At 48.3% G+C, this 13,324-nt stretch overlaps 1 protein-coding gene across 3 annotated transcripts; it reads right to left on the reverse strand.

Moving 5' to 3' along the window:
* Window positions 1-1,045: 1,045 nt before the first annotated feature.
* PPM1M (protein phosphatase, Mg2+/Mn2+ dependent 1M) lies at window positions 1,046-5,945 on the reverse strand. Of its 3 annotated transcripts, none has more exons than XM_032458363.1 (10): window positions 5,490-5,945; window positions 4,725-4,848; window positions 4,329-4,583; window positions 3,773-3,885; window positions 3,306-3,390; window positions 3,091-3,209; window positions 2,865-2,928; window positions 2,537-2,644; window positions 2,278-2,426; window positions 1,046-1,821 (listed from the first exon to the last, which is right to left on the reverse strand). In XM_032458363.1, exons 1-10 carry the CDS (start codon window positions 5,723-5,725, stop codon window positions 1,794-1,796), a joined length of 1,281 nt encoding a protein of 426 aa, XP_032314254.1. In that variant the 5' UTR covers window positions 5,726-5,945; the 3' UTR covers window positions 1,046-1,793. The 3 variants fall into 3 exon arrangements, with proteins under 3 accessions (XP_032314254.1, XP_032314253.1, XP_032314255.1); XM_032458362.1 differs by having other exon boundaries at window positions 1,046-1,938; window positions 5,490-5,932; XM_032458364.1 differs by lacking the exon at window positions 5,490-5,945 and adding an exon at window positions 5,246-5,460 and having other exon boundaries at window positions 1,046-1,938.
* Between the last annotated feature and the right edge of the window lie 7,379 nt (window positions 5,946-13,324).

The raw sequence follows: 13,324 nt of genomic DNA on the forward strand, positions 1-13,324 counted from the left end.
CTCACTCCTTGTGCTTCAGCCTGTGAGGAGCAAGAGCAGGCTGGGTCAGAAGGAAAGCAGACTGGGCAGGCGAGTTGGCTCAGTAGTTGACATGGGTGATTGATTGGCAGGTACAGGATGTTGCCCACGCTTTGCTGGGGAGGCAGGGAGTAGGGACTGCTGAGGAAAGAGGAAGTAAAACTCCAGCAGGCTTGTAGGGCACACTCCTGTCTGCCAGCTGCCTAACTAGAGGAGTCCTGGAGAGGCTACGTAGTTTGTCAGGACCCAGCTGTGGATAGATGTAGGCCCAGAAGTGCTGGGCTATGGAATATGACTGAAAAATGAGTAATTTTGTAGTTTTTCCTATCTCTTCCCTAGAGAACGAGTAAATGGAGTCTAAAATGAGTTAATGGGCAGGAAGGGAGGTCTGAGAGCTTCCCCAGTGCATTAAATATACAAGCTTAACCATTAGTTCTGGGGCCTACTGGCCCTTGTCCCTTTCTGGCTGCAGTCTAGGGCTATGAGTTGTCTGGTAAGGATTAATCTCAATTGTAGACTAAAGTAGAAGTGGATCAGGGAAGAGTTAGGTAAGGTTGAGGTTATGAAATTCAACAAATAATTCAACAAATACTTCCCAAGTATTTGAGCCTTGGCAAGTGCTAGATGATTAAAAAACAGTCTTGTGGGGAAGATGAAGAACTAAGCTACTCATCAAACAGCAAGCCCTGGAGCCCCACCTGACTTGTCTCTGGTAAGTCTAGCTTTAATATAAATGTACTATAAACTTTATACTAAAATTACTGTAATTTGCATTAAAAAACAAAGGCATCCCATCTGGTATCTCAAGCCCAGAGCTCAAAGATGGTGGTGGAGACCCTTCTGTTCCCTGGGTAACAGTTTTCTCACTGGGGCTCCCCCCAAGTTGGGAACAGAGAAATCACAGTGCTGACTATGGGCAAACTTGTAAGGCAGAGCTAAAGCTAAGATTGATTTTTTAAGACAGGAACAAGGAAAAGCAGGTATACTGTAATGCCAAGTTGTACAGCAATTCATGATTCACAAGGGCTCTTCTGCACAGAAACATTTAATAGGAAAGCGATGAATATCAACAAAACAGCATTTTTGAGGCATCAGTCTGGGGCAAGGTTGAGGCCAGAAAGTAGCAATGAGGAGACCAGGCTAGAGGCAGGAGGAGAAATGAGAGCATTCTCCACTCAGCCAGCTCTGCCCCTTTTTGTTCTCCCCCTACTTTAGCCCCTGGGTTTATGCCCCTCCTTCAGTACAGAGGGGAGCAGGGCAGGACTTGAGCTGGTCTCCCCACGGGCTGCTTCAAGATGGCTGTTCAGCAGGTATGCATAAGACTTCCCAGAAGGCACCCTGCATGTGTTCTGGGGGTTGTTGAGTAGATATCCTGCTATTCATGGACTGGAAATCTGGATCCAAACATAGGCTGTTTGCCCTTCCTGGCATCTTTGGCCAACTGTCCCCATCACAGAGTAATATATTGGGCTGTTAAGGATCTTGTCAGAGAAACCTCGCATGGGTTTCCTAAGTTGTAAAGTGTCTGCCAGACGTTATTGTTGACATTAGAACTCTGCCTGCCTGCCAAAGCGGGGATCTGGGGAGCTGGATGCTCCATGTTCTTCCAGCACTGCCTGGTAGAAATGCTTTCCTTGAAATGGGTTGGGGTCGAGGGTAAGAGCCCTTAGGCTGTGTCTTGGGGTGGGGCAGGCAGACCTGCTGTTGATGATGGTGGAGGGATGCCCAGACTGCACCTGGTTTGTAAGTGGTTCTGGGATGCGGTGTATGAATCCTCAGTGGCTACTGCGCCCTTGGTGCTGGCTGTGCAAGGGAATCACGAACACAGAGATGTCATCGTAGGACACCTGCCCTTCCTGTGTAGGATTGTCGTCCTTCCCCTGTGTGCTGTGTATCAGCATTTGGGCCAGCTCCGAGAACCTGTGGGGACCGTCCTGCAGATGTACTTGGGGGCCAGAGAAAAGAGGCAAGGCCAGCCATCAGAGAGAACTCTACACGGGGCTGGACACTAAGGACCCAAGCAGTGCAGTCCAACCATAGGGCCAGACAGAGTCTGGGAGAGTCACAGATTGGACCATGAGAATCAGGACCCAGAGATTTTTGAGACCCACAGTCACCTCTGGGAAGCCTGAGGCAGCCCTAGTCTTGGCCACCTGCTCTGAGCTGGGCTTATCTGCAGTATTGTCTTCTTGGCCATACTACGTAGTATTACTGCTGGCACAAACCCAGGCCCAGGCAGATCACCAGCAGTAACCGTACCTGTGTGGGTCCTCTTGGTTGCCAGGGAGGAAGCTTCGCACCAGCCGTGCCACCTGCTCGTTGGACAGGACGTCCCAGAGCCCATCAGTTGCCATGACAACTAAGTCATCCTCCTGCGGCTCCAGCTGGTCCACATCCAGCACAGTCACCTGCAAGTTAAGCCTGAGGTTTCCTCAGCGCTCCCTTCCTGGCTCCCACCAGCCTCACTGCCTTCTTGGGCAGATAGAAGCTGGTGTAGGTTGTTGCCCCCTCATCTCACCTGTGGGACAGAGAGCAAGAAGGGCTTGAGCTGAATGTTTGTGTCCAGTACTCTAAGCTGATGGTCTCCTAGACCCCGGGAGACGGCCAGTGTTCCCAACAGCCGAGCCTGGAGACAAGGGAGGTATAAGGTGACAGCAAACAGCACCAGCAAAAGTACAAGTAAAGCACACAGAGGCAGACCATGGTCACCTGGGCTGAGGGAGAAACATTCTGTGAACTCGGAGCAGACCCCAGGACCCCAGCCACAGGCCCCAACAGAGAACAAAGGAACTCCCACCTCAATGGGGCAATTTGAGAGGGATTCTTGGAGGTAGCCATTCACTGACCTGCCTACCCTGTCCATGGATCAGTGGGTATTTGAGATCTGACTTCTCCACGCACTTGTAGCTCCTACCAAGAACAGACCCAACATCAACCCAGGCCCTATTTCCCACCTTATCCCCCCAATACAGAGCCACTCTGCCCAGGTGGAAGGGGACTGCCCCAGGCCACACAGCTGAGCCTGGACCCCAGGGCTCTTCCCATTGGATCCCCCAACCCCACCTTGCTCACCAGCCACTCATGTGGTGATCCCTGAACAAAACCTTCTGCCCCAAGTCATCCCCCTTCAGTCGCCGAGGGAACTCCAGTCGGGTGAACTCACCAGCCAGAAGCTCGGGGTAGACAAAGGCCTAGGGTAGGGAGGCCTTGCTCAGATCAGGCTCCCTTTGGTGGCCCTGAACGCAGGAATTGGGGCTCCACAGCCTCCCTCTGCCAAGGGCACCTACCAGTTGCTGGATCCGCTGACGTTCAGTCTCTGGTGTGAACTCAGAGCTCAGGGGCCGTACCTCATTCCTCCGCACCAAGATGGCTCTAATGGGGTTTTGAAGGAGAGGGAGAGGTCTGTGGTGGAGCAGCCTCCATCCTCACCCGTGGCCTCCTTCCTGCCAGCCCCTCCTCCAACCACCAGGGGTCAGCTCTGTCCATGCCAATCCCTTGCTCTAAATCCCCCATGACTGCCTAACCTAGGGCCTGCAGGGTAAAAGCTCAGTCTTTGGCCTGGCATTTGAGGTCCCTGTCCTCCCTGGCATCCACTGTCTGCCCTCCCACTTGACACATGCCAGGTATACAAACAACTCAGCCAATCTTGCCCATTTTTGTCTCTCCACTTCCAGCCCCGTTTCACTCTCCCCACTGCCTCAGCTGCCTGCCTGCACACCCGTCCCACCCTGCCCACCCTCCAGGGCTCACTCACCTGCTATCTCCAGCATTGGCCACATACAGCTTTCCCTGCAGGGACATGGCCACCAGGGCTGTACAGCCTCCCGCCTGGCCTGAGGCCTCCAGCTCCCGCCCGATCACCTCATCCTGGGGCAAACCGAGGCTGCTTTAGCTGCTGCTTGTCCTGCCACCATACCACTGTCCCCAGTCCCCATCCTACAGTCCACCTCCCCACCAGCAGCATGCCTGAAGTCCCAGCCCAAAGTCTAGCTATGACTCTAGGATCCCTGTGGTCAGGAGATCTAGACACATGCCTTGGGAGGGAGAGAATTCCTATTCAAAACAGCGAGAAAGGGAAACCAAGGTCCAACAAGGTGTGCAACAAGATGATGCAAGTAAAATAGCACCTAGCACATGGTAGGCGCTGGATAAATGGGAGGAGTTGTGATGACAGAGATGACCATTTGGTAACGAACAAACCAACCCAATCCTTCCTACCAATCTAAAGATCCTCTGCCCCACAACCCAGAGCCCCTCAGGTCCCTGGGCGTAAAACTTCCCCTCCTGCCCCAGCCAAAGGCCATACTCACACATTCCTGGAAGGCACTCTCCAGAGCTCCAATCACCAAGTCTTCAGCCCTAATGCCCTTTTCCTCCACAAACTGAGGGTCACTGGGGCAGACGCAGTGGCCACTGAGGTGCATGGGGGGCTGAGTGGCCACCATGCCCTCTACCACGGCCTCCAGCTGTCGGCGCAAGCAGGAGTGCAGGGTATTGGCAGCCAGGATAGCTGCAGCTGGACCACCATGCCCATCAAACAGTGCCCAGTAATGACCTGTCAGGAACTGTACAGGAAGGGCTTGGCATCAGGCTCTGCCTGGCTTCCCCAGTTGTCCCCTGGCCCAATGTGGGGCACTGGGGCAAGAACCTCAGCCTGCAGTCCTGGCCCCAGACTGTAAGAGGGGCTCAGGCTCAGTTGCACTCACTTCCTCTGGGCACAAAGTCAGCCACTCTTGGTCCTCTTCAACCCCAAACTCGTATCTCCGGATGCACAGCTTCCCACAGGCCGCCTGATCCTCATTGAACTCAGATTTCTCTGCATTGATGATCCTGAGGCCAGGAAGTGATCAGTGACCCTTCAGGGACGCACCTATGCCCCCGTGGGCACACAGAAGAGAGCTGGAACACAGAGAGGAGTCCCTCCCCCCGCCCCCCAGCACCAGCTCCCATGCTGTCGCTGAAACACATCTGGACAAATGCTGGAAATCTAACCGTTCAGTGACCTCAGGCCTAAGGTAAAATTCAGGGCTCAACCCTTCTGGAGCCTACCAGCTGACTTGGGCTAGGAGGTGAGGGGAAGGCTATCTGGGGAGATGTGGGGCTTCCTTGCCCATCCCCTGCCCCATCTCAGCCAGAATCCCTGTCCCATGCATCAAAGGGCATAACCCAGGGCAAGGTGGGGGATCTTTAAAGCCCAGAACGCTGGAACTCTACCCAGTGTCCCTACCTCTTTTAGAAGCCCCAGGGGTGCAGGATCTTCCCGACCTGCAGCGGGTTAAGGGAGACTGTCAAGGGTCCAGAAGATCCACTAGGTTGGGGAGGGGAGGGAGGATCCCTTACTCAGCTTGGCTTGTTTTCTCGGTCAGCACCGGACCCCAGGCGGGATCACAAGAGTGGGGGTCGCGGCGGCGAGACAAGAATCGCCCAGAGAGGGGTGTATCGGCGGGGGCCTCTCGGGGCTGGGCACTCACTCGGCGTAGCCTGCATTCCAGGGCAGCGCGCGGCCCCGCGCGGGGCTGCGCACCGGCCGGGCGTCCGGGCGGCGCGAGGCGTCGGCTGCGCTGGGGCTGGAACTAGAGCCGCGCAGGAAGCGGGGCCGCCGGTACGGCACAGGGCTGCAACGGGGCCGGGGCCGGGGCCGGGGCGGCCCCGGTGCGGGGAGCGGACCGCCTGGCAGGAAGCGGCGCCGGAACCAGTCGGCAGACATGGCGCGGCGGCCGGGGGCTGCCCGCAGGGCGCCGGGCGGAGGCTGGGCGGACGGCACCCGCCGGGCCGCCTGGGAGGAGGAAGCAGCGGGCCGGGGCGGGGCGGGGCCGGCAGGGCGACGCCCCCAAACCCCAGTTTCCTGCCACCCCCAGAGTCGTGCGCAGCCTGGGTGTCATGCGGTTCATCAAGTCTCCTAACAAGCCAACAAACACTGTTTATCACCCCCATTCTACAGGCAAGAATATTGAGGTCTAGAGAGGCGAAGTCAATGTCCCGGGTCACACAGGAAGCTGAGCGGGCTGACGCTCACCCACACGTGAGCCTTTGAGAGGGAAAAGCCCCTCCTCCCCACCCAGTGAGGCTGGAAGGGTTGATCCGCACAGGCCTGAGCCTCCAGGCTGGATCAGTGTCCGTGGCAGAGCCTCAGGCCTCCTCCTGCTGGACGCGGACCTTACGCAAGGGGAAGATGGGAACAAGATGTCCTTGGAGGTGAAAAACTGACACATTGAGTAAGAGTCTCAGAGCACAGTGTTCCCTCAGGTGACCTCCGTGCCTCACCCACTCGGCCTGGCACCCTCCACCCCCAGAAGGGGCTTGATGGTTACCCTGGCCTTCCTCATCCTTGATCCTCAGGGCCAAGCCTTATAAACTGCTGCTCCTTGAATCCAAATGTCCTCTCTGGACAGACAGCAGGCTCCTCACTAGAGCGTGAGTGACTGATGGGCAAGAGGAATCCATGGTCCCCAAAAAGGCTCCAACTGGTCAGAGTTCAGATTTGCAACTAAGAGAAGTGAATGACTTTCATCTGGGCTGGAGGCAAGATGTTGCAGCCTCTTAACCCCTGGCTAGCTGCCACCACAGAGTTAGCGGCAGTGTCCCCCTTCACATCTGCATGTTAACAGAGTGCTTCGTCACCCTCTATCACTAAGCCCAACTCCATGTGCAAAACAATTACTTCTATCTCATAATGAGGACTCTGAGGTGCAGAGGGGAAGTGTCCTGACACCTAGGGTTGTGCTGTTTCCATTATGACAGTGCAGCTGACTCAGAAGCCCTGTGGGGGATTTCTCTTCCCCTTTCCTCCTCCAGGAAGGCAGGCTTACCAGCTCAAAGCCCTTGAGGCCCCACAGCCCAGGGCCCCCGGGGAGGGCTACAGGAAAAGTCCCTACCTTAGCCTCCACACCCAAGCCCAACATATGCTCACTAGGCCTTACTTCTTCCTAGAGGCCAGGCCTGCCCTACTGGGAGTCGTTCTCCCCACCCCCCCCCCCACCCTTAGGAGAAAGGTTTTAGGGGCAGGAAGCTGTGCCCAACTCCTCTCCTTCAAATGACTCAGTTCTAGGGTAGCCTGGGAGCTAATTTACTGACCCATTATGTATGCCAGGCCTCACATGCTGGGCGCAGAACAGCAGCGCCGATCAAAATGCTCTTCCTTGCAGTGATGGTAGACGTTCTGGTGGATGGCACTGGATCCGGCTGGTAAGGGGGAGGGGGCAAAGTCAGAGAAAGCTTTCCAAAGGACCCCTAAGCTACCACCTGTCATTGGGACGAAATGGACCAGGGATGAGGGGGTGGGCAGATGCAATTCTGTCAGTGGGGTAACCTCCTCATCCCACAAGCCAACAGCTCAGAGGCTTTTAATGTCTAAAATTAGATGAACCAATGCAAACAATCTATTCTCTCAACCCACTGTCTTGGACTCCCCTGGGTGGGATGAAGGTCCTGTTCTCTAGGTGTATTCAGAGAAGCTCATGGTAGCCAGATGTCACAGGTGGTCCAGTCTAGTCATTTTATGTTTTCAGACCCATGTGGGGCCCTGTGGCAATCCCATCCTTCCTGTTCCAAGATGGCCTTAATTTTCCTTCAGTGCCACCATGGCTCCTCTGGCTCCCTAGGCTCCTGGGAGCCTCTGCTCTTGCCTGGATCCCAATCCTGACTCTTTTGGTTTGCTCTCTCACTTTGCTGAAGCACATCCTCTAAAAACTTTCCAACAAAGGATGACTGGAAGGTAATTTTCTGGGTCCCTGCAAGTCTAAAAGGGTTTGTATTCTGCCTTTGCTTTTGATTGGTATTTTGGCTCTGAATTCTTTCTGACTGTTTTTTGGCTGTTGCTGCTGCTGAGATCCAGTGCCTCTCTCATTCCCAGACCTTTGAATTGGCTTGTGTTTGTCTTTTTTTCTCTCCAGAAGCATCTAGGCTCTGCTGTCTCCAACGTCTGAAATTGCAAGGGATTTTCCTTGGGGTGGGTCTGCCTTCATTCCTGCGTTGAGCCCTCCTGGGAAACTATGTAACTTCTCACCCTTGCATGACAACCTTCTCCCAACTACTACAGTGAACCCAAGCCTGCCCTCTCCTGGCTGGAGACCTCTGCTCAGCTAACTCAGCCAGCACACGAGGAATGGAGGATAGGGAAGGAGCAAGCTTAGAAAAAGGAAAGGATTTTATGCTACTTTTTTCTCATTTACAATAAAAATAGCTTTTGTTGAGTTCCATATCTGTTCTTAACAAGGTCTATTTAGATTTAATTTTTAAAATGTAATACTTTCACATTACTCAAAATTCCAAAGGTGTAAAAATGTATTTAGAAATAAGTCTCTCCCACAGCCCCATCCCAGTTCCCCTCTCTGGAGACAACCAATATTACTAGTTTCTTGTGGATCCTTCCAGAGATGTAAGGGGCATTCTGTGCAATTTCAAGTAAAAAAAAAAAAAAAAAAAAGAAAAAATTACATGAAAGACAAGAAGTAACAAGTGCTGGTGAGGATGGGGAAAAAAACGGAACCCTTGTGTATTGTTGCTGGGAATGTAAATGGGTGCAGCTGCTATGGAAAACAGTATGGAGGTTCCTTAAAGAATTAAAAATAGAACTACTGTATGATCCAGCAATTCCATTTCTGGGTATTTATCTGAAGAAAATGAAATCACTACCTCAAAAATATATCTGCACTAGCATATTCATTGCAGCATTATTTACAATAGCCAAGACATGGAAACAACCTGTGTCCCTCAATGAATGAACGGATAAAGTTTTATATATATATATAGATAGAGAGAGAGAGAATTCAGCTGTACAAAAGAAGGAAATTCTGCCATTTGCAACAATGTGGATGTACCTTGAAGGTATTATGCCAAGTGAAATAAATCAGACAGAGAAAGACAAAAACTGCATGATCTCATTTTTATGTGGAATACGAAAAACAAAACCCAAACTCATAGATACAGAGAACAGATTGGTGGTTGCCAGAGGTGGGGGATGGGAGGTGGTGGGGGATAGGCAAAACGGGTGAAGGGGGTCAAAAGGTACAAACTTCTAGTTATAAGTAAGTCCTGGGGATATAGTGTACAGCATGATGACTATAGTTAACAATATTGTATATTTGAAAGTTGCTAAGAGAGTAGACCTTAAAAGTTCTCATCACAAGGAAAAAAATTGTAACTGTGCTGATGGATGTTAACTAAACTTAATATCATTTCACAATATATACATATATCAAATTATTATGTTGTACACCTTGGACTAATACAATGCTATATGTCTATTACTTTTCGCTTTAAATAAATGAGTAGCTAACGGCTGTATATATATGTTAAATCTTTCCTCTTCCTCTCCTTTTCTTTACACAAATGATAGGATACACTGTATCCTGCACCTGAAGTTTTCATGTAAGATACCTCTATCTTTTTGTATTAGTCCTCGAAGACCTGCCTTGTTCTTTGTGAGGGATGCAGAGCAGTCTCTACAAATGTGTGGACTTTATGTAGCTAGCCCCCAGTGAAGGACATTAAGATTGTTTTCAGATTTTTGCTTTACAATTTTTTGGGTGTGGGCATGTTGTTAGGATCAGTTCCTAGTAATGGAATTGCTGGGTTCATAGCAACACTATTCATGACAGCCAAAAGGTGGAAACAACCTAAATGTCCTGGATGAATGGATGAACGAATTGTAGCATATATGCACAGTGGAATACTGTTCAGCCCTAAAAAGGAGTAAAGTGCTGATATAGGCTACCAGATGGATGAACTCCCAAACCATCACACTAAGAAGCCAGATACAAAAGGTCACATGTTTTATACTTTCATTCATATAAAATATCCAGAATAGTTAAATACATAGGAAGCAGACTGGTGGTTGCCAGGGCTGAGGAAGTGGGGAATGGGAAATAACTGCTTAATGAATATGGAGTTTTATTTTGGAGTGATAAAAACGTTTTGAAATTAGATAGAGGTGGTGGCTGCACAACATAGTGAACATACCGAATTGTTCACTTTAAAAAATGTTAATTTTATGCTACGTGAATTTCACCTCAATTTTTTAAAAGGGAGGAAGGGAATACACATTAATAATTTTGTAGATATTGTCCTACATGAAGATTGCACCCATCAGCCTATTTCCCCATGCCTTGACCATAGCAGTTTTTTTTTGTTTTTTGGAAACAATCTGAGGTTTATTTGAAGTCGGTTTTTCATTACAAACATTGAGAAAAATACATTTTCAACCTTAATAATAAAACATTAAAGTAAATCCGTTTCCTTGAGGAACTGCTCATGACAGAAACGTTCAGCGTATTAACAAGTTCTAAATATGTATGGTCTCTATTTTGTAATGTTTTATTTCACTGAAATGAGAAGTACGTATCCATGGGTCAGAGGATTTGGATGTTCAATAATTTTATTTTGATATTTTGCTACATTTTCTAGAATTCTTAGAATAAGCATGATTTTTTTAAATAATAATGAAAACCATTAACTATTATAAAAAATGTCTCTGAGTGTTTTCCAACTTTTTGACAATTCAGTTTGTCTTTTAGTTTGTTTATTTTCTAGAAATAATTTTGTGGCTGTCACAGACTTGTTTGTCAACTATCCTAGGTAGAACAATATGGGAAGTTGATACTCTCACTGAGTCATTTATATTTTACTTACAATAACTTTGGATTTACATGCTACATCTTACCAAGAATTGAAAAGTACATAAAACAGAAGTTCATTATTCCCTTAGTGCTATTTTAGTTTTATATCTTTATTCTATCACTTTATTTTTCCTTTTGAATTTTGCATATAATGTGAATGCCATGGAAGTATTTCAGTGTTTAATTGATATATTCACATCAAAATGCATCTTATTTAATTGAAGAAAATTATAAACAATTTTAAAGTGCAAAAATTATTTTAAATCAGCTAATGAGATACAGGATAATAATATTGTAATAATTTTAGGTTTTTAGATGACCATAGCAGTTTTTAATTAGTTTTTCATCTTTAACCTCTAAGTAAAAAGTATGCTAGTTTGATTTCCATTTATCTTAATAGGAGAGGATAACTAACTTTTCCTAGGTTTGAGAGACATTATTTGTATTTCCTTTTCTGTGGATGGTCTCTTTGTATCCTTTGCCCAGTTTTCTGCTGGGCCATTCGTCTTTTTCTTAATTTACAAGAGCTCTTTACATATAAGGGAAATCAGCTCTTTATTTTGAAGTTACTTACAAGTATATTGTTTGTATCCAGTTACAGTTTGCTGCTTATGTTTTGGCTTTGGTTGTGGGTTTTTCCATATAGACTTTTATTTTTAATCTCAATGGATCTGTTGATTTTTTTCTCTTACGGTTTTTGGGTTTGGTGACATACTCAGAAGGACTTCTCCACTCCAAGATTTTACAAATTTCCTCCGTTGTTTCTTCAGTATTTTTATAGTTCATTTAGAAAAAAAAAACATTTAAATCTTTGACCCACCTGAAAAAAAAATGTTCTAATAATTTCAATGGCTGACTCTGTGTTGAGAAACAGCAATAAAGGAGCAACCAACCTGCTCCTGGACACTCTGATTATCCCTGGATCCATTTGAGGAGCTGTATGTAGCTTTCTCGTCTTTCTGTCTGAAACCAGATCTCAGCCAGAGATGGAGTCTGGGTACTCTGCTGGCCCTTGGGCTCCTTACCTGCATCCTAGGCTCTGAAGGTGAGCAGGACTAGGCTCCAACCTCAGCCTCCCAGGAGGTTCCCTCCTCTAGTTAAACCATCACTGAGGTGTGAGACACTGATGGAGGTGATAAGGGCTGCTGCCCAGCAGGATTTCTCATCCTTTGACTGTTCCAATGTCTTGAGTAAAGGAAACCAAAGTTCTTGGGGATACTCACTACCACGTGACTTTGTTCAAATCACTTTGGCTCTTGGAACCTCAGATTCTTCAGCTGTAAGGAGACAACACTTATCTTGTAGGGCTGTCATGAGGATTAAATAAATGTGCCCTGCCATAGTTAAGTGTGCAACACCTTAACTCTTAATGGTTCATTCAGATTTTTTTTATTTGGCAAATATTACTGAACACCTACTAATCCTGGGCACTGTTTTAGGTGATGAGGATGCAGCAGGGGCAAAAACTTAACTACTGGTGGTGGAAAGAAAATAAGCAAATAAGCAAGTAAATATATGTATCAGGTAGTGAGAAAAACAAAGAGAATGATGGAGGGTGGGGTCAACCAGGTAGCAGGGGAGACCTTGAAGTTAAGGTAGTCGTAGTTCATCCAGTGATGGACATTTTTACAGGGAACATAACCTTTTTTTTTTTAGTTTTGTAAAAAAAAATTTATTCAAGTGTAGTTGATTTACAATGCTAGTTTCAGGTGTACAGCAAAGTGATTCAGTTATACATAAACATACATATATTTTTTTTCTTTTCAGATTCTTTTCCATTATAACCTTATTATTTTTCACTAATCTGTTTTCTTGGTTAATTCCTGTTTCCAAGAGGTCGAGGTTCTTATGGTTCCATGGAATTGCTGAGTGCTCCTGTGGTGGTAGCCAGGTCTGAGAGCTGATGAAACCAGTGGCTCTGTGTTGCTGGCCTCACCTGGGCTGTGGCAGGTCTCAGAGTTGGGGCACTTACCTATGAACCATTCTCTCAAGGGCAGGCTGCAGGGCCATGAAGAATTTTTGTGTTTCACTGTAAGTGCCTGGGTGACCATGGTGATCCCACTACACAGGCCTAGATCTCAGGGTGTTCACAGGAAGATAAATAAGAAAAGCATTCAATTTTGTGTGTGCTGGACTCTCAGGACACAAGAAGCCCAGGGTCTGGGGCACACAGAGAAAGGCTCAATGCTGCCTAGTTATGGTGAGGCATAGGGACAGGGAGCAGGGAGCTCAAGCTGAGGCCATATACCAGGCAAGAAACTCCATCATCAATTCTCAGCAACCCCAGCCCCAAAGGCTGCCTCCTTTCTAATCTTCCCATCCAAAGTCCCAGGACAGGTTCTGATTAGATGGCCTGGGGTCATGTGCTTATCCTGACTCAATCACAGTGACCTGGATGATACATTATGTTGATTGGCTGGTAACAGCGGGCAGGGGCTGATGCCAGAGAAGGCAAGGCTGCTGGGTGTGAAGCCAGAAGTTGACAAGTTGGGAAGTTCCGCAGACTCACCAAGCTCTGACCCTCTTTTAACCTCTGGGCCTTTGCACATGCAGTTCCCTAAACTCAGAAAACTTTTCCTTCCACTCTGCCAGGCTTTCCTCCAGGTCTCTACTCAGATTTCACCTCCCCTTAGTGGCCCCTTACTCTCTTCTCTGCACAGGGCACTCACGGCCACAGACACTGTTCATTT

This window comes from Camelus ferus, chromosome 17 (assembly GCF_009834535.1).
Source record: "Camelus ferus isolate YT-003-E chromosome 17, BCGSAC_Cfer_1.0, whole genome shotgun sequence".
Taxonomy (NCBI): domain Eukaryota; kingdom Metazoa; phylum Chordata; class Mammalia; order Artiodactyla; family Camelidae; genus Camelus; species Camelus ferus.

Coding starts and splice junctions, on each gene's coding strand:
- PPM1M (XM_032458362.1), bottom strand. CDS start 5,725: ATGTCTGCCGACTGGTTCCGGCGCCGCTTCCTGCCAGGCGGTCCGCTC. Junction 3,886..4,328: donor AGAGTGCCTTCCAGGAATGT/GTGAGTATGGCC, acceptor GGTTTGCCCCAG/GATGAGGTGATCGGGCGGGA. Junction 3,391..3,772: donor GCCAATGCTGGAGATAGCAG/GTGAGTGAGCCC, acceptor AAACCCCATTAG/AGCCATCTTGGTGCGGAGGA.